The 24910-nt window shown below is 38.5% G+C and overlaps 1 protein-coding gene and 1 long non-coding RNA gene across 2 annotated transcripts in view; both read left to right on the top strand.

Moving 5' to 3' along the window:
• The window catches only part of LOC136261116 (adhesion G-protein coupled receptor V1-like), a 107250-nt gene that overhangs the window by 29872 nt on the left and 52468 nt on the right, over window positions 1–24910 (top strand). Inside the window, exons 37-40 of the mRNA XM_066055085.1 lie at window positions 16393–16782; window positions 16834–16971; window positions 17019–17219; window positions 17579–17857. Coding sequence (XP_065911157.1) covers window positions 16393–16782; window positions 16834–16971; window positions 17019–17219; window positions 17579–17857 — 1008 coding nt within the window. The remainder of the gene's footprint in view (window positions 1–16392; window positions 16783–16833; window positions 16972–17018; window positions 17220–17578; window positions 17858–24910) is intronic.
• Window positions 4900–5423, top strand: LOC136261725 (uncharacterized). The gene is made up of 3 exons (XR_010704000.1): window positions 4900–4976; window positions 5046–5144; window positions 5193–5423. It is a non-coding gene; the product is annotated as an uncharacterized lncRNA (long non-coding RNA).

The following is a 24910-nucleotide window of genomic DNA, read 5'->3' as shown; positions in this document are numbered from 1 at the left end:
CATGGACTACTCCAACTTGTTTCTGTACTTTTTATCGATATGCTATGGTCCCTACTCTAGTTGAAAATTCCAAATTTTCCTGTGTACTTGTTTGTTAACTTTTTTTACATAATCATTATGCCCACTGTTTAAGCGTGTATTATCTTTTTATTAATTTGTAAAAACAAGAATAAATATATATATATATAAAGGTTATGACTGGTGAGCCCACGCATACTGCATCTGAAATGGCACCACGTGCCCCAATTATCGTCTGAAAAGTGAAGTATCCATTATGCTTCGTTGTCAGCTATGTTCAACCCGTTACGTAGCATTTCGAATCAAGAACTGTTCGAAAAGCTCCTCTGCAATCCACGCATACCAAAAGAAATGGTGCCGCACGCCCCAGGTAGCGCACCCCAGTTATATCAATTATCGTCTGAAAAGTGAAGTATCCATTACGCTTCATTGTTGGCTATGTTCAACCCATTACACAGCAGTACGAATCAAGAACTGTTTGAAAAACACCTCTGCTATCAAAATAGTCACTATGAAAAATATGGACGATTTCCGTTACGAAGGGAAGCCATCACGTGCTATCGCCAAATCGACACTTTTTGCTGTCAGCAAAGATGAATGGGAGACACAGAAGGACACTGGTAAGTCCATGAAGAATACATTGCACGTACTGTGGTATGCCAAAAGGCACCTGTCGGGCCGAAGTGACGTCGAACAGTGAAAAAATCAAGCCCGTAACCTTAGCCGTTATCAAGTTACACTTGTCTGAAGGCATCAGTCAGTTACTTACTTACTTATTTACTCAGTCAGTCAGTAGAAAGTTCAAAATTCTGTAGCAACTTGTTGAAAGCGTTTCAGGTTGATCTGAAAGCTTGTTTGGGCTTAGTTTTACCTAACCAATACTGCCTCATTGTCATCAGGGGAAATTGAGGCTGTTTTTTGGGTGATATTATTTCGTGGGCCACGCCTACTCCTTTGTGGTCCCTACTATACAGTACTATCGTACTGTATGATATCAAGAAGTTCATGGACATTTGCTATACTTTTAATTTGTTCATGGCAAAATTAATTCCAGCTAGAACAGGCATGTCCAATGCATTTTGATTGAAAAATCATTTTAAAATAATTAATTATTGTGTACCGTCTATCTCGCATCTGTTTAGTAACTTTTCAGGTGTGATACGTGTAAAGCAACTCTCTGTGAGTATAAGGATGCCAGAAGAAGTCCAATTCATGGAAATTTTGGAGCGTGGTCTAAACCAACCCGGTGCAGCAAATTTCCCCATGGGCATTTTGGGATATATAATAAAATGTGTAATAACCTGTGACACATGATTGCTACCTCAGATTCCAGATCAGATTTGGAAAGAGCAGTGAATAGCGATTAAAATGAGTTATAGCTAAAGGAAATCAAAGGGAAAAAAATGCCATTTTAAGGTTGAAAATCACTTACCTTTTCTATGGTGAATTGAATGGTGGATATTCAGGAAAGGAATGCCAGAATGCACTAAAGCACCTTGACACCCATTAACTTTCAGTGTTACAATGAACCAAAAGCAAAAAAAATTGTGCCATCAGTATTACCAAGTCGTTACACAAGTTTGATCATATGACTGCATACCATAGGGAATTAAACTGGCTACCTGTTTCACTGCTATGTTGCGTTATTACCAGCAACAAGGGACATTGCACTCAGACCCCCTATGATCTTTGGCCACCAGCATTTGTATGATTCACGTTGCAGTGATCACTTTGCCAACCTATCTAATTATAATCTATTGAGGACTATGAAGTATTTTTGATCTATTGCTAGCACTTGGTGGAATGATGTTTCCTCAAAGATATCATTTCCTCCTGCAATTACTCATCCTGAACTTGTTTATTGTGTTAAATCTATGTATTTAAGTAATGATGTGTGTTAGCTAGCAGATACTGTATGTGTGTATTGTTTTGTTTTGTTTTTGTACCTGTTTGTGCTGTGTTTATGTGTTTTAGCTCTGGTAAGGAAGAACGGCTCATGCCGATAGGGTAATAATGAATTAAATCAATAGATAAAATCAAAGCATTGTGAATTAGTTTTGCAGGTTAGTATCAGTGTTTCCATGATTAAGCACAATAATGTCCGTTTTTGTACAAATTTCTTCATATGCAAAAATACAGAATAATCAATACATTAAATATCATTAAGGTAAGTGCGCCTAACTCCGGACAGTTTTTGTTTTCGGTGCTTTATCTCCGCCATACAAGCGAATTACCTAAACTTCAAAATATTGTGATAAAACCTATCCTATGGTGCATCAGTCTTGCAAGTTTCATCAAATATCTCCTTCCATTGAGGAGCTGCGCTCCAAAATTCAACTATGTGTAAATTTCGCTCATGCTCCTATTAACTCCAACACTTTTTATAATGCCTGAAACAGCACTTTCAATGCGTATTTCGAATTTTAAACACTGCCATGTTAAACTTGCATCTATTGTCTACTTCATACTCGATTTTGAGAGTTATAGTGGCTTGCATTGTCGAGCTATGAGTATTTCAAATCAAGGTGTATTTCGGCAAACATTCATACAGCTTCAATGAGACTGGCTCTTACAAAATTGTCCATAAAAGTGTTTGGCTAATTGTTAGCAAACGAAACTTGGTACAATGGTAAGCCATAGTTGTCCCTCTGCACTGTATTAAAATCAGCCTGATACCGGCGATTTCAGTTTGGAAACAAGTTGATGTTGTACTACTTCTAAAACCAGGCATCATGCAGCTAGCTAACTCATCTGGAATTAACCAACTATGTATTACTATTCTACTATGTTGTGCAGTAATTCTCAGATTTCGTAATTCATGAAATTTTCAATGTTGCTCTTCATTTTCGTTCGCGTACGTCGGGGATACGCCCCCTTTCCAACTCGAAGGGATAGGCTATTCCTGGTAGTCTACGAGGCCTACACTGTTGTTTCTCAATTGTTAAACGCCTGTACAACCCGAAGGGAAGGTAATTCACAAAGTCTGAGGAGAGTCGCCACACCCGTATTTCAGACCGCCGAAAAGAAACCACCTCAGAGCAAAGTTTAAACTTCATTTCGCTTTTATTTCTTACGTAAAAGCTGCTTTTACCATTAACGATTTTGTTCACGTGGGTGTGTACGGACAAACACAGATAGGTACACACACTTTCGGCCGGCTGTGTGGGCAAGCGCCTGGTTTAATAAGCAGCGATTATCGAAGTTTTTTTTGATAATTTTGTCTAACGTAACAGTAAACAAATCACCTCGTTTGTGAAATCTAGCAGGACTTTTAGGACCATACAGCATCATCCATCACCTAAAATTTCAAGTAGCAGATAGTTTTGGAGATGTGACGTCAAATCTATTTGAAGTGTCCGGAACTAGGCGCACTTACCTTACATTTTGAGATTCCGTTTGCTAGAACAGATCATTATAAATTTATTACTATTACCCCAAATCTATCTGCGATTGGAACAATTTACCAACTGACACAATAGAATCCCAATCTCTACAAGTATTTTTAGATAAATTATAACTGACTCCTATCTATATGATTTATAATGTTTTCCTTAGCTACCTGAACATATTAGTTTGTAACTGTGTTTTCAGTAATCATAATCATAATCATGAAACACCGTACAATAATAGGCTTAATCAGTTGTTCCATACCTGAAAACCTCAGTTGCTGACGTATTTCATGTTTGTTTCTATACTCGATCTTGCTTCACTAAGAAACGGAACCCATAATCAAACATTTCTTCATGACACGTGACTCGATCTGCTTGGTCTTTCGAGCGGTTCTGAAGAGGTGAATATATTGATATTTTATATTTACGTAACAGAAAAATCCCGCACGTATTAACAAACTGGTGCTTTTTCTGAGGGGGTGGGGAGGGTTTATTTATGATTAGCTGAGGTGTAGCGGCACTAATGAAAGCCACTTCAACAAAATCTCGTATTTCTCGGGCCCATATTCAGGGTCGGTTTTAAAAAATATATATTTCTGCTGGTTGCAAAGCACTGAAGCTAAGGCCATAATTCGTCAAACACTGAAGATGGCGCTCGCCTAGACATATCAGCTAATGGATTTTGGGGAGGTCGTTGTGAGAAGACTTACTCGCGGCATTGATGTAAAAGTTTTAACCCACATACACCAAGTAATCGTACCACAAATTCCAGGGCCATTTACAGAAAACATGAATTATGTAAGAAGCGATTGTATGAAGCTCGCATACGTGAAGTTGAATAGAGTTCCTTTACTCCTTTAATTTTCTCAGCCACAGGGGGTATGGATAAAGAAGCAACCGTTTTTTACAAGCACCTTGCCTCCCTGCTACTGTATCTGATAAATGGACTCAAATTACGCAGCTGTAATGGGATGGATACAATGCTGCTTGTCTTTTTCACTCCTATATAAGATCAGCAATAAGATGTTTAAGGGGATGTAGATCATCTAAGGGCAGATTTGGTCACACTTTACTTTAGAAACGGCACCAGTCGATCTCATCCAGATAGAGACCAGACTGCCTTCACTTATGTACTTGATTACTAACTTAGCAAGCTCAGTAGTGCATGTTGTTTTTGCTAGCTATTTCATGCATAAGAAGAGCGCGTCGATTCGAATGAGAGGCCTTGAACTGTATGTAGTACTTCGTCCGTAGACATCGCAGAGCTTCTTCGCCAACGATGTCAAATTAAAATAGCGTGGGCAAAGTAAGTTATGTATTCGCCAAAATATTATTCGCTAATTTCTGTCAATGATCAATTCGTCAAAATATTCTCTCGCCAAAATTTTCCGCTATACGGTATTAAATTCCTTGTTTCCCATCGCCGCCTGCGTGAATTTTTAAGTAGCTGCACTAAATTTTAATTATTTGATTATAGATCACGTGAATTTTATTTATTTTATTTTATTATTGCTTTATGGTGTAAACACACCAAAGGTCTGTTGGTAACATGTACCAACAGCCGCGAAAGTACATTACATTACATTACTTATTTACCTACTTACTTACTTACTTACTTATATACACACATACATACAGATTCTACAAGTAGTTCAGGTTTGAGGTGGGTGGACGTGACTGGTGGCATCTTGAGCAAGGACAGAGATAGTGCAATGAGCAATTGTTGTTATCTTCAAAGTTAGTTATAAAATGATCCCAGAGAAAAGTTTTTAGTTTTGATTTTAGCAGAGGAAACGTTAGATCCAAGTTAAGGATAGGCATGGCATTCCAGAGAGTTGGTAATCTATGGAAATAAGAATGTCTAGATACGTTATTTAAATGATGAGGGATGATCAATTTGTTGCTGGTGCCAGATCTAGTATTAGCTGAGCTGAAGTTGATATGATCATGAATATTGAACTGTTTAGATTGTACCTTGATTGATTTGATTGCAAATAATATATCTTGTAACTCGAACAGGTACATCAGAGGAAAGATCCTTAGTTTTACTAGACGGGTTTTGTAACTACTGGTGTAATCATTTAATAGATACTTAGTGGCACAGCACTGGATTTGCTCAAGAGTTAAAATGTCTTTCATCAGGTGTGGACGCCATAGTTGGGTGCAATAGAGCAGCTGAGATCGAACCATTGAAATATATAATGTGACCAATGTAGAAGCAGAATGGGTAGAAGCAATAGTACGACGTATTAGTCCCAATACCTTGTATGCACGAGCAGAGATTGATTTGTAGTGTTTGTCCCAACTTAGATTCTCAGACAATATGAGCCCTAAGTCCTTGTGTGAGTCATTATGTGGTATAGTAATATCCGAAATGGTGTAGGTGGTTTCTAACTTGCGTTTAAATGATAAATGTACGAATTTTTTTAGATTAAAATTCAGATCTGTCTCTCTGGACCAAGTAAATAAAGCGATGATATCTTCTTGCAGAGCGTTGTAGTCAGATATAGTACAGATGTGCATGAAACACTTGGTATCATCGGCAAATTTTAGGAGTTGACTTTGGTGTATATATGATGTCATGTCATTTATATAAATTAGAAATAGCACGGGGCCAAGTATGCTGCCCTGGGGCACACCTGAGAGAACTGGCAGTAAATCGGAGTAACAGTTGTTGATGCAAACATGTTGATATCGATCAGTCAGATATTCCCGGAACCAAGCCCAGAGTGTACCAGTTATTCCAGCAGACCAAAGCTTGTTGAGCAAGATGGCATGAGATACGGTATCGAAGGCTTTACTGATATTGAAGTACACCACATCAGTTTGTGAGGGGCTGTTAATTATGTAGTCTAGGAAAATTAGCATTTGTTGTAAGGTTGAACAGTTTTTAGTGAAACCAAACTGAGAACAACTAATATATTTACTAATGTGAGTGATAATTTTGTTGTAGATTAGTCTTTCAAGAACTTTAGATGTGTTGGATAGGAGCGAGATGGGACGATAATTTCTTACAGAACAATGGTCGCCAGCTTTGAAGATGGGTATTACTTTGTGAATTTTCCAGCTAGAAGGTAAGGTGGCATGACGTAGTGACATGGAAAACAGATGATGTAGTGGCTCACAGAGGTCCAGCACAGCTGTGAAGTACTTTAGGAGCAATTCTGTCAATGCCGCAAGATTTCTCAACATCTAATGAAATGAGAGCTTCGAAAACATCAGTGACAGTAATAGTTATGGAGTTTAAGGATTCATGTGTGGCTGGGTAATTGTCATGGTTTGCTGGTGAAGATGAATTGTGAAAAACAGAGTGGAAATATTGATTAAACAAATTGGCCTTGCTGGAGTCAGTGCTATCAGATGAAGAGTCAAAGTTCATGATAGGAGGATTAGTATTAGACTTAGTGATAGATTTTAGATATTTAAATATTTTGTTGTTGTTAGTTGGGGCAAAATTGTTTATGAGGTGAAATTCATAGTTCTGTTTGGCTGCTTTTATTTTGTCTTGAAGAGAATTCTCAAGGGAGTCAATGATATGGGAAATGTGATATGTTGGGTGCCGCTTATTTCTACGTCGAAGAGTTCTGAGACGTTTGATGCAGTGCCTTATTTCTGAATTGAACCATATGGGGTGTCGGTCTGAATGAACTTTATTTACAGGAATGAACAGTTCCATGGCTGTAATTATCTGATATTCAACAATGTGCCATATATACTCAACGTCATCACTTGAATAGCATGATGTAAAGTCAGAGCAACATAGGTAGTCATGTAAACCTTGGTAGTCACCTTTAGAATAACCAAATGTAAAGTAAGTGGTTGGCTTAGAAGACATTGTAGTACTTGTAGACAGTGAAAAGGTAATGTTGAAGTGATCAGATGGTAGTAGTGGAGTTGAATGGACTTGTAAATTGGAAATATTGTCATCTAAATTAGTAAGAACCAGGTCTAGTATGTTGCCATGATTATGAGTAGGTATGTCGATGAGCTGACTTAAACCAGTCTGGAAAACCAGATCACAAAACTGATTGGAAGGAAGAGAATGACTTGACAATGAGTCCCAGTCTATGTCTGGAAAGTTAAAATCACCAAGAATGATTAATTGATCAGAAGCATTAGATAAATTTGAAAGAAAATCGAACAGGGTTTCATAATAAGTAGCAGTACTGTTGGGAGGTACGTAAACTGTGCAAACGGTGACAGGATTAGGTAGATTCAGTATGACACATACGGCTTCCAAGTTTACAGGTGAAGTTAATTTCTGGGAGGAGATTTTGTCGTTGACTACAATGAGGACCCCACCACCACGAGATTGATGATCGTGACGAAACAGGGTGTAATTGGAGGGTAGAATTTCATTATCAAATATGCTATCAGAAAGCCAAGTTTCTGTTAAGCCAATTATATCAAACCATTTAGAGTAAACTACAGATTGGAATTTCTGGAGTTTATTTACTATACTTCTGGAATTGGTATAGAAAAAAGAGAGTCATTGAGAGGTAGTAGGTGTGACAACTTCCATTGTAGAATTACTATTAGAAGTGTTTGATGCTTCAGATCTAGATTTAGGTACAAAGGTTGAATCAACTAGTTCACCATGTATTTGGTTTTTAACGTAAATTTTAGTGCCACAAATTTTAACGTGTTTTTTATCAGTTCCTGAACTAATCAGGCTCCAACGTTCCTTTAATAGTAGTTGCTCTCTCAGCTTTTCTTCTTTGCTCATATCCGGTTTGACTTGTGTGCCTTCGGGGATTTTGGATCTATTGTAAAGGATAGTATTTACATCAAAAGCACGAGATAATTTCACAAGTAGAGGTCTTGGCTTTGTTCTAGTTGAATCGAACTTTCCCAGTCGGAAGCAGTCTCTAATAGACTGTTCAGTGATGTCATTATTTGCTTCCTTCAAAATGTGGACACAACAATCGATATCTGACTTAGTGCGGGCACTCCTAGGAGTGCCAGTGGGATTCTCTTTGATGCCATAAACCACGACATTGAATTTGCGATCTATGGGATTGTCAGGCACAGCTACATGTTTGTTGTTTGGTGAAGGAGTAGACTGTGATTTGCTGGTAGAAGATTCTGAAGTGATCAGTTGTGGCTCTGGAATGATATGTTGAGTGATACCAACAATTTCCTTGGGTTGGGGACTTTCAACTTTCAAGTCTGTGACTTCTTTTTTGAGGCTATCAATGGCGGATGTAAGCTCATGTAGTTGCTGCTCTTGAATGGCTAGGCGACAGTGGGGACAGTAGAATGGATCATCTCCATCTTGGTAGACTTTATAAAGTGTTTGTGAGAGACCGGCACACTGCCTGTGAATCCAGGCGTTGCAAGTACTTTCACAGTATATGGCTTCTTGTCCTTCTGCATCTTTTGTGGCATCTATGATAGGGTCCAAACAGATTGGACAGATCGTTGCATCAGAATCACCAGGTGAGTTTGGCGGTGGTCGCTTCCTCTTGGAACGTGGGGTTGTTGTCATTTTGCCGCCTTAATCTAAATAAAGAACACCATGAAGAAAAAACGAACCTGAAATCACAGTGACTAGCCTTAGGTGGTACCGTTATTAATAACATGCCACGGTACAACAGCGTCTCAGCGTAGTGGCGGAGAACACGAGAAGAAACAGTCCTGAGCAAAAACAGCATAAACGTTTCCCACAATCGAAAGTGAATGCAATATTTCACGATAGAAGGAGGCACAGAGTGACCAAGGTTTAAGTTTAATGCATTAGCTGTGCATATAAACAGAGCAGAGGGTAGAAGTCCCTCCACTCTTGTTCAACAGGGTGCATGGGTGTACGTCCTGGCAGCCTTCAAGATTGAGATAGCTACTCTAATAAAGCAGTCAGAGACTGAAATAACAACAGTCAAGTATATAATAAATAATTAATAATCAACAATCACCTCCCACCCGCATCAGTTGTTGTTGCATTGGGTGATGGGAACTGTGACAAGCAATATAATAATGATGGCCTAAACCACACAGCTGCATTATGATTGCTGTGGCACTTGTCAATAGCAAGCTATATTTGGAGTTCCTCACTTTGTGATGGATTTTTGTGGTTTAAAGAAATTGTATTGACGGCTATAGAGTTACAAGCAGTAGCGGATGCAAGGGGTTGCAATGGTTTCAGCTGAAACCCCTCTGAAAATAGTGTGTGCCCTACGATTTGTGAGGGTGATGATTTGCGATTGTGTGGGTGATATAATAACATCACCAAGAGTTATACATAGTGTATTATATTAGGACTTTTCTACTGGCCAAACTTCATACTTTTTCCTTTGAAATCAGAATTACGTCGTTCAACAGCAGGTATTATTATTATTATTATCTAGGACTGTGTCACATACAACCAAGTACATGCACCAACGTGACAACCTAACACCAGGGCAAAGTATATACAATGTGCAGTTACCACCATACTATTCAAAAGAATAAAACGTATGTGCTAGCATGAAACTGACTGCTATTAAGGTAAGTGACTGCTCTATTAGAGTATATCAATCTGTGCAAGTTTGCAAGCTGGACACACTGAGCTTAGCTTTTGTATGGAGTTAGACAAGTAAGTGTGTGTTCTATTACACAGTTAGCTAAGTGACTGCTCTGTTAGAGTATCTCGATTGTACACTATACAATACAATTAGCTAACAGACTTACTTTCACCCTTCTTACAACATTATCTTGCAAGCGCCGCCTGACAAGCAGGTGAAACATAGCAGTGTTAAGCCACCTCAGTCACCTACAAAGTGGCAAATGGCTCTGAAGCACACATCAGTGAAATTAATACTAACATTACCAAGTGGATGATCAGGGGGCGGATTTGGGGGGGGGGGGGGCTAATGGGGCTGTAGCCCCCATTTCCTTTCTAAGTTAGTACTTGACCAATAAAATTCTAAATCTTCTATGTGTATCAAAGGCAGATTTACTTTACTTCAGGAACTATGCATCATTACCAACACAAATAATATAACTATATCTATTGTTCAGCTCTGTTCCAGGAGAATATAGCTTCCTTTTCCTCAAGAGTTCTTCAAAAACAGGTTTTGATTGTAGGTTGCATCTCCAGTTACAAAATTTTTAATTGTGGGTTTTGTTTTATTCAGATAATTAGCAGTGTTTTCCACTATGGCTATAAGACATGATTAGTGTGGTTTTTATATTTTAAAATGATCAAAAAGTGTTGGTTTAATTGGTGAGAGTTATCAGCTTCAGTATAATATGTAGCTATATACCAACTCACCCATAAAGCAAATATAGTGCTAAGGATTGCCAGTGGACTAGCTAATAGCTACTAGTACCCTTCACTGCTTTCTGCTTTTCAGTACACTTTATTGGTGTTATGGCTAATAAAATGTCACTAAGCTAAGCAGCATGCATACTAATAATTGTGACGTTCAACGCCACTACTACTTAGTTATACATGTTTCTGCCTCACAGATTTAGCTGATTAGAGCATGGCTAAGAGGAGCTGATGCATTATGGTATATAGCTAGCTATATCTAAATGCTTGGTAGCTACAAATGAAAAGATTAGCATGCATGGATGATAGCTATACTCAATGCATATTACAACCAGTCTTGATTGTATATTGCAATCAGTCTTGATTTAATGGAAAAGTAAAATGAAGGCTATAAACTGAATTCCATTATTTTCCACTGAAAACTGCTAAAAACACTCACAGACTCATCTTTAGAGGGCTTTATTTTCAAAATTTTTCTGGGGGGCCATGCGCCCAGACCCCCTAGGATAAGGTTGGCATTTCGCACACAAATGTAGTCACTATTCCAAATAGCTAATTTCACCATGGATACTACATGAATCTTACCACTAGGGCCTTGTGAAAAGGTTTGGTATTTTCTAGTAAGATACCCATGTTCCTGTCCACAGTGTCCAGCTTAGCCCCCCCTTTCAAAAAATCCTAGATCCGCCCCTGATGATGGTTCGCCGCATCGTTTCTAGATTAACACCTGATCTAAAAATGTACCAGAATGCAAAATCATGTGCTAATCTGTTTTAATTGACACTAAATAGAATTATCATACCGCTTCACTCACTGGCATGAAAACTCCTGACAATTATACATTTGTGCCTTTGTTCACCGGCGATTCGAACCCGGTTAGTGCAAGTTTGTAGGCCTTGTAGTTTTCTCAACCATTATTTATTTATTTATTTATGATGTAATTTTGACCACATTTCTTATTATTCTTAGTACTTGGTTGTATATCAATTTACCAAACAGGAAGGCATACGCAATAGGCAAAGCCTGTACAAGGTGTCATCCTACAAGGAGAAACATGCAGCTACTACAAAACAAAGACAGAAAATACAAAACAAATTACAAAACACAACAAAAAGCATGATACACATATCAGTTTACACATAAGTGATTATACAGTTGATGTCGGAAAGACTTTGGGTTGGAATCCTCTATGATATAAAGTGGTATACTGTTCCAAAGAAAAGTTGTATTAACAAAAAAGGAGTATCTCCGTGAATTAATGGTGGACTGAGGAGGAACTAATGACAGGTGATGATTTCTGGTGGATGTAGTTGAGTTAACGTACAGTGGCTATTAAATAAGATGGAAGTGCACTGGAGGTAAATGTCATGTAGAAAACTGATTGAAAGAAAATTTGCTTTGACTGTAGAGAAGGGAGATTAAATTGGGAGCAACAGTCATTTGAGGCAATGGTCCATGAGTTAGTAGTTGGATTCCACCAACTCCCACAGATCCATCGAACTGCTCAATTTTGGGTAGTTGGATATCTCCTGAATTATGTGGGTTCCACACAGTAGCAGCATATTCTAAAGTTGGCCGGACTATAGCTTTATATGCAGCACACTTAGCTGTACGGTTGCAACCAAACATTGATCTGCACAAACAGTTCAAAGATTTGGTCCCTTTGCTGGCAACAAACTTGCAATGCTTGGATCAGCTTAACTTGGAGTCCACTATCTGGCCAAGATACTTCATGGGGCTGCACCATAAAATTGATTGGTTGTTAATGGAATATGTAAATGAAACTGGTTTCCGTTTGTTGGTCATCATCAGGGCCGCCCAGAGAAATTAAGGGGCCCAGGGCAAAGAGTTAAAGTGGGGCCCTTCACCCAAGTTGTAAGGTGAAGACCAAAAAAAAAAAAAAAAAAAAAAAAGGTCACAACTTGCTGGCAATGACAATAACTACCCATCACCAACCATATCTCCTTATCTATAAGCTTGCTACACTGCTCCTCTGAAGAATACTGTGACTGCTCTATTAGAGTATTTAGATCTGACTGCTCTATTAGAGTATATAGATCTTTTAAACAGGTATTCAGGGGGCCCTTCATGGGGCCTCCTGGGGCCCCTTTCAGGCTGGGGCCTGGGGCAAAATGCTCCAGTTGCCCCCCCCCCCCCCCCCCTGTGGGCGGCCCTGGTCATCATCAATGCTTCACATTTTGTGGATTTCAACTTCAGTTTCCAACAATTAGCCCAACAAGCAATAGCAGAGAGATCATCTTGTAAGGCTGAACAGTCCTTGATGGTGTTAGCTGGAGCATATAGTAGTACATCATCTGCAAACAACTTAACAGTAGAGTGCTTAACAGCAGAATCCAAGTCATTTACATAAAGTAAAAACAAAAGAGGACCTAAGACAGTTCCCTGAGGAACTCCTGAAGTAAAACTGGCCCAATCTGAAAAAACACCACTCTCTGTTTTCTTTTAGTTGAAAAAAGTCTGAGCCATGATAGAACTTTACCATGGATTCCCAAAGAGCTTAACTTAAGCAGGAGACGCTCATGTGGTACAGAATCAAAGGCATTTGCAAAATCAAGCATAAGGCAATGCACAGTACTGCATTGTTCTAAACATTGAGACCAATCATCAGTTGCTTCAGTTAAAAGTGTTATTGTAGATCGTTTATTTCTGAAGCCAGATTGAGAAGGGCTAAGCAGATGGTGGTGCTCTACGGCAGAAACTAAGTGCCGATGCAAAATGTGCTCAAACACTTTAATTGCCACAGAAGTGAGGCTGATTGGTCTATAGTTACCAGGATTATGTTTATCATTACGTCTGTGTATAGGGATAGTGTTACCTGAAATCCAATCAAAGGGAAGAGTACCTGTCGATAGTGACTTGTTGAATAAATGACAAAATGGTATGGAAATAAAGTCTGCAGAACTATTCAACAGAAACGGAGTAATGTTATCAGGACCACAGGTTTTGTCAACATTCAAATGACATGACTCAGCATGAACTTCATCAGGTGTAATATGAATTGAGTCAATAATAGTACAATGGGAAGATTCAGGAATTAGCGAGTCAAGGTTGGCAGTATTTTCTTTAGTGAAAACTGAGCAGAAATATTTACTAAATGTGACCAGGCCTGCAAAAATAGGACATGTGGGCACATGATTTTTGCCTACTTGTTTAAACTTTCATCACTCATAACTTTTTGTACCATTATACTATGGCAATGCAATTTTGAGCATCCAGTACAAATTTAATTAGCTTTATGATGCAAGTAAAAAAATACAAATATTCTGTTCCACCACTGAGATATGACCTGTACAGTGATGCGATGTAGTTTGTGCCCACATTCCCTGTTTTTGCAGGCCCGGTCACAAATAATGAAGCCTTGTCAGAGTCTTTGGTAATTGTATTCCCAAAGTCATGTACAATGGCGGATCCAGCATGGGGCATTTGGGGCAAATGCCCCCACCCACCGTTGTGCGTACTAAGCGCCTTTAGAATTAATTATCGCATTGCTATAGACCTTATTCACTGAATTAATTTCGTAGCGCTTATAACCTGTTGCGAAGGAGTTGTCCGCCAATGTTCGCCATTTGCAGTACCTAAACCATGGTAACATCGCAATTCTCCGCCAAATTCGCCATTTGCAGTACCATAACTATGGTAACATGATAGCAACGGTCGTGCTTGCCCAGTTTTAGAACTCAAAATGGCGTCCAAAACACTATCGTCATGGTGAATGTGGACCCTTGTATGGCTTTACATGACATCAGAGGGCGCTTACTGTTCTAAATGAATAAGGTCTATTAAAAGATATTCAGAACCTTTTAAATAGCTTTTAAGACTTCACAACCATCCAAAAAGGCCAGAATGGCAAAAATCAACTGTGAGACACTACTAAGAGGTGATTATTTGCTGCTTCAAAATGCAGCAACTAACAAGAGAATCTGGCTCTCCCCAACCACCTATAACTGAGCCTGTTTGTGCCTCTCCCCTTGCCAACTCCTGGATCCGCCCCTGATGTAGTGGGGGGATAGGGCTCTGATAGCCTTTCACTGTATTAATCCACCTCCAGAATTGCTTAGGATTAGAATGACTTTGCTGATATACTGAATTAGAATGAGCAATAGATTCTTGGCAACACTTTGAACAAACCAAATTACTGATAGATTTGTACCTTTTGAGAATGGCTGTGTTACCTGAATGTTTGTAGTCACGGTACAATTGTTTTTTCTTATGGATTAATTTTATTGTAGAATCTGAACTTCATTTTTCTTTTGTTCCAACAAACAGTCGGAATCACATAATTCACAGCGGAGAAAAACAAATTGAAAACTTCCTCAACCTGAAACACCCTCTGAAAGTTTCTAGATCCGCCACTGACAAGGCAAAAACCAAACAATATAACTGTAAATTGAGGGGTAGGAATACTCTAATAGAGCAGTCACCACAGGGTAAAAGGTGTATTTAAAATGTCAAAAAAGCTTACCAGTATTCGAACCAGTACTGAACACCCAAATCCTTAACCATTGAGCCACTGCTATCATGGCTGTTCACCTCACTTAGTTTCTACTTATAAATGACTTGATTACACCAGAAAATATTGTTTCACAAGAAGAGTTGTTGAACCATGGAATAACTTACCCCAAGAAGTAGTTTGTGCAGATTCAGTTGATAATTTTAAGAAACTGATTGACTAATATTCACTATGTATATACATATGTATGTAATTAGTTTACTTGTTCTTTTTGTTATACCTGTTGATCAGGTGTAACAGGCTGTCAGCCTTATACAAATTTACCTGTAATAATAATAGTTAGCTTTATGATTTAGAAACTGACTAGGTCTACTCTGGTGACAATGCAATAGCTGAATATGGCTATCCCAGTACAGTAAATTATATATTTATGTAAAGTTGGTATATTATGCAAGGACATATTCAAGGGTTCTACTTTTAGAGTATGTAATGAAAAGCTTATCTCAGGCTCTTAGTAGAGTTATATATGGTACACCGTAGTGTGAAAAGCTAATTATTGTGGATGTGCAAGATGAGGCTTGAAAGTTAGCCTCCTCAAAATTCTGCCTGTAGTATACAGTGTGTACCAGCTAAAGCACTGCCGTACATGTGTACAGAAAATGCAGGGTCATGCTAATGCAGTACAAGGGAAGCTGAGTGCTGTATTTGCTCAATACACACCCCACAGATGCTATATTTTTCATACGCACAAGCATAGGCAGTTCTTTATGTGTTATGTTTTACTCCCTGGTCATCTTGCTCACAGTGTTCATCTCTAGTGCCCAAACCGCTTCAATTTTTGGTGATTAGACTAACAGTAAAGTGTTCATATAATCTATTTCTAGTTGTAGAACAAACTGGTAGGATTAGTCTGGCTAGTTTTTAGCATTTCACGATGCTATACATGTGATCATTCGTGCTGTTAGAATGGGGTTGTTGATGTGGCATTCTGTGCTGCATAACTGTAATTTATTTGGAAAAGTATGCCCAATTATCCACATAAATGACACAACTATACTGTATTGCCTGCATAACTGTAATGTATGGCTCATACAGTACAGTTATATGGATAATTGATACTGTATGGAAATGCAATATGCATTGGCACTTTGATCCTCCCATGCAATGTACAATACATATATAGTACATGTTTTGTTTTTTAACTGCAAGACACAACAGCTTCATGTTTAAATAATTAAATCAGATCTCTTACTTTATATATATAGCTATCACAGTAAACTTCAGTCAAGTACAATACAGTCTTGGTGAGGATATGGATGATGAAGGCAGTGGGTATACCCAAGTTGAACTGATGTTTAGTAACCCGTCATCATTCCATATTACTGTGTATGTGATGTCGAATGACATCACTGCCACTGGTCTAAATAGTAGTGAATGTTTGGAATCTGATGGTACAAGGGATTACCTGTACAGAGAATACAGTGTTACATTTCTAGTTAATGCAACTTTGCAATTTGTGGATATTCCAATTTGTGATGATGGTGTGGTGGAAGAGGATGAGGCATTTAGTCTTACCATTGTTTCTAATTCTAATCCTGACAATGTGACAAGTGTTAGTCCTAGCAATGTCACTGTTACTATTCTAGATAACGATTGTAAGTATTAAATTCAATTAGCATTAAATGTGATTTTGGCAATTGTTCTAGCAACTGTTGTACGATTTTATCAATCAACATATCTTTTCAATGAGAGTGATGGAAGTATCCAACTGGAAGTGATTCTTAGTATCCCAGTTTCTACTGATACTGTTATAAATGTAGAGCACCACAACATCACTGCGTTTAGTAAGTTTATACAATTCATTGCACCCATGGTTTAAACTATTTCTCAGGTGGTGTTGATTATTATTCTGTACAGGAGAATATCACTTTTCCTGCTGGTATTACTAGCAGACTCATCAATATCACCTTGATCGATGATAATATTTTTGAGGATACAAAAATCTTTAGTATCATACTACAGACTGATTCAATATCACTGCCTATTAATATTGGAAATGGTACAGCTGTTGTGGTCATACAGAATGATGATGGTAAGTTACTGTTAAAGTGTATAATATATTAAATTTGTGTGTATTTTGCTTGGTTAAATGACACAAATAGGAATTTTTACATCACCTTGCTACATTTTCACACAAGTTCAATGACCATCAAACACCTTCTCACAATGGTCTGCCAAGCAGGACCATAATCATAACAGCTCAAGAATGTAGCTTTTCCAATGTGCACATGTACTCTCACAATTACTGAGCAGTTGTTTCTCAATACCCATTTCAGTATGCAGTATATGTGTATTCATGGCTAGCTGGTGTGCCAGGATTACAGTTAAATAGAAACAACACAAGTGTGAGCTTTACAATATTGTTACTTGATGCGCCTTTTTCACATGTAGCCCAGGCAATGATCATAACTCCTCCAGAAGATCAAGCAACGACCCTAGGAGAAAATGCTACATTTACATGTATTGCTAGTCCCAACATAATGTGGGCTCAAATAGTTGAAGGAATTACTATTCCAATCATTAATGATGTAGAGATGTTAAAAATGGGAAACACCGTTAACTCTACCTTGACTATCAGTGATGTTAAAGAAGATGATTTTGGTAACTATCAGTGTAAAGCCGGTGACAGCTTTTCTGCTGATGTAGCCAACTTTACAATGTATGAAGCTGGTAAGTAAAGATAATGTACCAGGGGATAAAAATTCTTATTGTCAAAAATTTTACGAAATAATTCTATGCTAAGACAAAGTTCTGAGATATTCTATTCTTTATTTCTACATTTAAATACAATTCTCTTTCACATGTTGGAGTATTGTAACATGAAAGTATTTTGCTTATTGTCATAAAGGCAAAATTGCAATGGCCATTCTCAGAATTATTGCAACCTGCTATGCTATTAAAGCCCTTCTCCCTCGTGCACTGGGCATACTATACAGCTACAAGCATAAAGAGTTTTAAGTGTAATTAGAGATAATAGAAATAAAAAGTAGAAAATTAAGGGAGGTTGACTACAGCTACACCTGCAGATATACTAGTGGGAATTTTTAATCCCTAATTCAGTCTATATACATAATACCCATACCCACGACTGATATATAGGGATTAAATACCCACTAGTATATCTACAGGTGTAGGCGACCTCACTTGTTTCCCTACTTTTTATTTCTATGATCCCTATTGAAATTCCTGATTTTTCCTTATACTTGTTTGTTTCCTTTTTTGTAACATTATTATGACTGGTGAACCCAAAAGATGGCACCAGAGTTAATGCTTTTATCTGAACATGCACCCCAGCTATCAAATACTGACTTGAAAGTGAAGTGGTAATATGCTTCAATTTCAGCTTTATTCAGCTTGTTATACAGTGCTAGAAGCAAAGAACAGTAGGAAAAGCACCTCTGCAATCAATCTAGTCACCACAAAAATAAGGATGATTTGCAAGCCCATACACCCTTTACAAAGGATCTATGGCAATTCCCAACTACTACTGACTCAAAATTGAAATGGCCATTACGTTTCACTTTCACCTATTTCGGCCCATAACACAGCATTACAAACAAAGAATGGTATGAGAAGTACTTCTGCAATCAATCCAGCCACTATGGAAAATACGAGTGATAAGCTAATAACCACACAGCCACAAGGAAGCTTGGCATCATGCTATCACCACGAATCAACATCTTGCGTTGTCAGCAAAAAAGAACACAAAGGAGGACAAAGGCTAGTCCATGATGCATATATTGTACATGGTGAAAAGACACATTTTGGGTTAAAGAGATGTTGAAGATGTACAGTGAAGAAATCAAGTCGTAAGCTTTATCCATTGTCTGGTTATGTTTGACTGGAGGCAACAGTCAGGCAGTCAGTCAGCATAAGGTAAATCGATTTTTTTGTAAATTTCCTAGAAACCTTCTGGAGGGTTTGGAGTTGGTCTGAGTACATTTCTGGGCTTGGCTGTGCCTAACCAATGTATCGTGAAGGGAAATTGAGGCTGGGTTAGGGTAAAATTTTTAGCTGGAAAAGCAAAGTTCTTCATTATCCTTAATATATATATATGTACCACTCTGCGTGGGCAGTTCAAGGCACCTCCAGTGCCATAATTTATATATTGCACTGCTGCAGACCGCAGCGAGTGCATTATAACTTATAACGCACTGGTTGCGGCTTTGTAGACCACAACGAGTGCATTATACATTATAATGCACGGACCGCAGTGCAATTTTCAGATATTGCACTGGCTGCGGTTTTGTGCAGCATAGCACAAGTGCCGGTGGCGAAGACCACTACGACACCTCACCTAATAGGTAGACACTTCTCAGATCACTCGAATTCTTTTATAGCCTGACATGTCAAGGTTGATTGTGGGCCATAACGTCACCAATACGTATAATGTTTACAAGCAGCCAATGACGATCGAAAAAGCCAACACGGGTGGCCACAACTCTAGTCTACATATATATAAACGTACTTATACACCTTACTAGTCTGGTGCCATCTTAGCCCAGATTAAACTGTAGTCCACTTCGACAATGACTCAATAAAACAAATATATTCTAAATAATACTAACCTTTACGTTCGATTGTGGTAACTAGTTTTGTCATGCCACCAGATTCGAGTTTAGCCAGTGTGAATAGTAAGAATTAGACTAGTATCGTTTAGTAGTTAGGTTTTGTTTACTTAAACCATCTATTTAGCTGCTTTTTTTCGCTCGAGAGAATCACTATGGCGATTAGTCTGGTGCTTAGTCTATATGGCACGCTGGCATGCTGAGCACTACATGATGACAGTCAAACAGCGAATGCAGGTTAGTGATATTTATCCCATAGAGTACTAGCTTTCAATATCTCAGGTGGCTGCAGTACTGCAGGGGGAATGTCATCGCAACGTCTGGCTTGGTTACCCACAATCGATGTTAGAAACCTGGCCTTTATAAGTGTTACAGCTGTCTTGTGAGACTCTCCCCACCTATTAGGTGAGTGGTACATAACAGTTATACAACGTGCACTCGTGCTCTGCCTGTATAAACGCACTTGCCTTCGGGCCTGACGGCCCTCAGGCTCGTGCGTTTATATCAGGCAGAGCACTCGTGGCCATTGTTTAACTATATAATATATATATACAGTACTACCATACTGTACAATAATGCAAAAGCAGCTTATCTGTAAAAAAATAAAAGATTAAAGGTGGATACCTACATCAAAGTGAAAAAGCAGGAGCATATGCAGTGGCAGATCTATAAATTCTCAGAGGGGTTTCAGGTGGCATATTCTTATGTGGACATTAGTGGAAGTCACTCAAGAAGTGTGTGATGCACACTCAGCATGCAAAGCATAAGAGGGTCTGAGGGCATGTCCCAAAAGAAAATTTTATAAAATTAGCCTTCTGAGGCTGAATTTTGTAACACTGTTGATTGAATATCAAGGGCATCACCAGGGGGGTTTGGACGGTTCAGATGAACCCCTTAGAGGTAAAATTTTTTTTTAAGTCCCGTGGCTTGTAGTCTATTGACTACAATGAAGTTTGGTTTGCGTGAAAGTACAAAGAAGCAGCCTAAAGGTTGCTATTTACCTGTTTCATCGCTTGTTTATTATGCTAAAATTAAAAATCATACCAAATCGTACAGCCCTGGAGCTCTCCAGTAGCTACTTGCACACTGGTGCTCCTCTGTACTCACATCGCATTAATACTGAACTATTGCAAGTCATCTATTACATCACGTGGTCTGCATCACATAATCAATTGCACACGTGATGCATGGTGGAAATGGTGAAAGACTGTTGGTTGCAACAGCTGTGATAATCTTGAGTGGTTGTGTTACGCATGTGTCAGATTAGCACAAACTATGGCTAATTGTTGTATATTTACCTTATGAATGGTTTGTCTCATGTTGTGGGCACGTGATGTTTTGAATATATTGGTGAGTACAAACCAAGTCTGAAGATACTATCAACAGAAGAGCTGGCTGAGAATAATGTATGCCTGGAAGAATGTGTTGCCAACTAAGGGACTCGAGTGTGGAGGGCTCCCATGTGCTAGGAAATTAACTGTCAGTATGTTGCTGGAAGTGAAGATTAGTGTATTACAACAGGTTTATAGTTTGTATAAACTGCATAAACAGCAGTAGCTAGTTAGATGTACAAACAGCACCTTTTCATGTTACTGCTTAAGGGCATATTTTGTGTATGCATCATTTTCATTCAAACATGGTCTAGGAGAAGCAACCAGGCCTTCCCCTACAGACTACATTCCACTTTAATTCCAAACCTCCTTCAAGAAAACCCTAGCTACGACCCTGAAAATACACTATATTATGAATTACTGCATGGCATTAGTTTATTATCCAGTGGCAATTCTAAAAGCTGTCATTCAGAGGGCAAAGCAAACCAGCTGAATTCTGCCACAGGAAATTTTTGATGCTGACTGTGTTGAATAAACATTGTAAGTTAACACATGTTGAAATAAAGCTTGTTATTCAGTACCAGTCTCTAGAGGTGGCAGTTATGAATCTGATGCATGGGGCACAACAAGAAATTAATGTAGTAGTAGTAGTATGATTTCACACATCCAGTGATTTGCAATGACTGAGTTTACATAGGCAACACAAAACTATCTTTAAAACTACAAGCACAATAAAAATACAACTTCATATCTTTAGTCTCATTGTCAGGTTGTTTAAGAACTCAAATGCTTCAAAGTGTAGGAAATAAGGTGTGTCATAACACATTGTTATCAATTTCAGAAATTGGCACACTGTTTATGAAGTTGATTAACTGCTTCAAAGTGTGGGATAGAAGGCATGTTATTACACACTGTTACCAACACCTCGATTTCAGCAATTTACATGTTGTTTATGAATCCAAATGCTTCAATCAATGGCTATTAATTACTGGTAAGTGTTTTTCTTCATTTACTACATTGTCTTACCTGTATATAACATGAAGAAATATGTGCAAAAAACACTTCTGCAATCAATCCAGTCAATACAGAAATTGTGATTAAATACATGCCCAACTAGAAAGATAATGGCTACTCCTCTTCATTTTCAGGCATGTTCTACCCACTATACAGCATTACAAGAAGAACAATACAACTGAGAAGCTTAGGGCTTCTGGAATCAATCCACTCACTATGGAAGCTACTGAAGCTACTTTGCATTGCCACAAATCATTACCTTTGAGGCAGTGAAGAAGGAAATAGGACACAAAGGAAGACAAAGATAAGTCCATGATACATGCAATGTAGCTGCTGTAGTTGGCAAAAAGGCATGCCGTAGGCCAAAGCAATGTTGAACAGTGAAAAAATCAAGCCTATAGTGTTAGCCATAGTCGAGCCATGCTTGGCTGAAGGCATCAGTTTGCCCGCCTGCCTGCCCACAGTTGCAAGCCATGAAGCAGCACACGGCCACCATTTTGTGCCACAACTAGACAGATGCTAAAAGCATGATGGGGCGATCCTGAGTTGTGTAAAGTGATGCGGCATCAACTATATTTCCATGAATAGTGTTTAATGTGTGTGTGTATGTTTGTAGCTATACACACAGAAATGCTCAGTCTACTCTAGAGGTAGCTGGAGGAAGGTGAAAAAGTTCAAGTTGGGAGGCTCATCAGTGGCCTGCCAGTATATAGCTACATAACTGTGTGGAAGCATAGTCAGCTAGGACTTATCTGCCTGTCTTCTGCAGTTTCATTGGCCAACTGCACGTCTATCAGGTGCCAGTATACTTGCTTCTGGTATTTCTGCTGCCGTCCTCGCCCTATGTGGCGCACTTTTCCGTGTTCGTTATGTAAACTCTCGGGAATGGTCAGACGTATGGTCGTACGTACGAGTGACTACTGCCATTTGTGGGGGTCGCTCAGGCTCGCCCCAATAATGAACTCACCATGCAGTGACATGCGGCTTTTGTGGTTCTGGCAAGTGTGCCCTCTAGGCTTTGTCTTTCCTTTTATCTTCAGTCAGGCTGGTTATCATCTTTTTCATGCAATGTAACCATATTTAAGCATTAATTTTCAGTATTAGTGCTTTCCTTGAGCAGCGTAATTATTTAGACACCACCAAATTATTTAAAGCGCTTTCGCTACTGTAAGAGGTGCTGGACACCTGGTAGATACCATGATAGGTTCAAGACCATGCTCATTAATGATCTTGGTTGATTAATAACAATTGAGTGCTGAGACTGTCTGTTTATTCGATCACAATGACCAGCAAATGAGCAGACAACTGACCAACAACCAACATCACTAAGATCTTTGCAATCACTGAGACAACAGTAATTGGCTGGAAGTGTGATGGGTCATCATGTGAGCTCCCCTTATGAACAGGTGTAATGCGAGAATGTTTTCATTTTTTAGGGGAATTATACCAATTTGAAGAGATTCATTATAAAGTGCTGTAAGAGGTTTAGCAATTTCTGAAGCTATTTCCTTACGGAAACAGGCTGATGAACCATCTGGTCCAGTTGATTTAGATGTATCCAATTGTTTTGTATTAGCTGATCGGAGCAGATCTATTATTCATTCAACTAAAATGGCGGCACGTATATGTCCAACCACACGCATGCGTACAACTACATGTCAATCACATTATACAATCACTACAGAATATATACAAACTACAACTACTTTATGTATACGTCTAAGTCAATACTCTACACAATGATGTCAAATGTGATAAGACAACATCAACAGATACCTCACAAAATTACAAAGCATTATTTGGACTATCAGTAAGCAAATTAAAATGTCCAGATGACTTATGACGATCTGTTATAGCAACATTCTGAAAGAAGCCATTGATCGAGTCCAAAGGCAATGATTAGGCTCCGGCCTATTATGCCCAAAATTTTACCTATTATGCTTTTGAGCATTGGTCAAAAATTAAGCCTATTATGCTCAAAATTATGCTTTCAAAATCAAGATTATGCTCTAAAACTGACTGTTTTATTAGAGTATATCAGCCTTTCCTGAGTGCTGCATTAGAGTAAGTGACTGCTCTATTAGAATATCTCGATCTTATTTCTGCAAAGTGTGAATAGCCAACAAAGAAACGGTTTAATAAGTTACATGTTTTTAAATATGAAATGCACTAATAATACTATGGCAGTGAATATTTGCTTTCTTTCAGGTGAGCGTATTGCACATTTTAATTAAATTTTCATATATCGTCCCTATTATGCTGGCATTATGCTTGATGCTTTTGGTCACCTATTATGCTTTAAATTATGCCGGAATAATCAGCTGGTGCCTAGCAATAATAGATCATCTGAACACTGAGATCTAGGATGAGCTGGTCTGCCAATAATTGAGTCAATTTGATGTCACATCTGGGCAGCCATCTTTGGTGAAGCCTTTACTCATGATAGCGATGACTTCAAATCATTAATCTTAGCCTGATGAGTAGTTGATTTGAGTTAAGACTCTTAAACCCTGGACACTAGGCTCACAGTAGATGTATATTGTTGCCTAATTTCAAGTAATTAAATAATTGTATCAAGCACTTTTATAGTGCTTCATTTTGTAATTGAAGCATGAAGCATTTGTGCTTGTGCTTAAGCCCTTTTGCAAGTGCTCCAAGCATTTTACCCAAGTGTTTGACCCGTGTCTGATTAATTATTTTTCTACACCTGCAACGATACTAGTGGGCATTTAATCCCTACTTTAATTAATCATGGCTATACTATTGACAGGCTGTAAGACTGGAGTAGGAATTACATGTCCATTAGTATT

The sequence above is a fragment of the Dysidea avara genome, chromosome 7, assembly GCF_963678975.1.
Source record: "Dysidea avara chromosome 7, odDysAvar1.4, whole genome shotgun sequence".
NCBI classification, from domain to species: Eukaryota; Metazoa; Porifera; class Demospongiae; order Dictyoceratida; family Dysideidae; genus Dysidea; species Dysidea avara.
The sequence above is the reverse complement of the archived record's forward strand: the minus strand, read 5'-3'. Positions and strand labels throughout refer to the sequence as shown.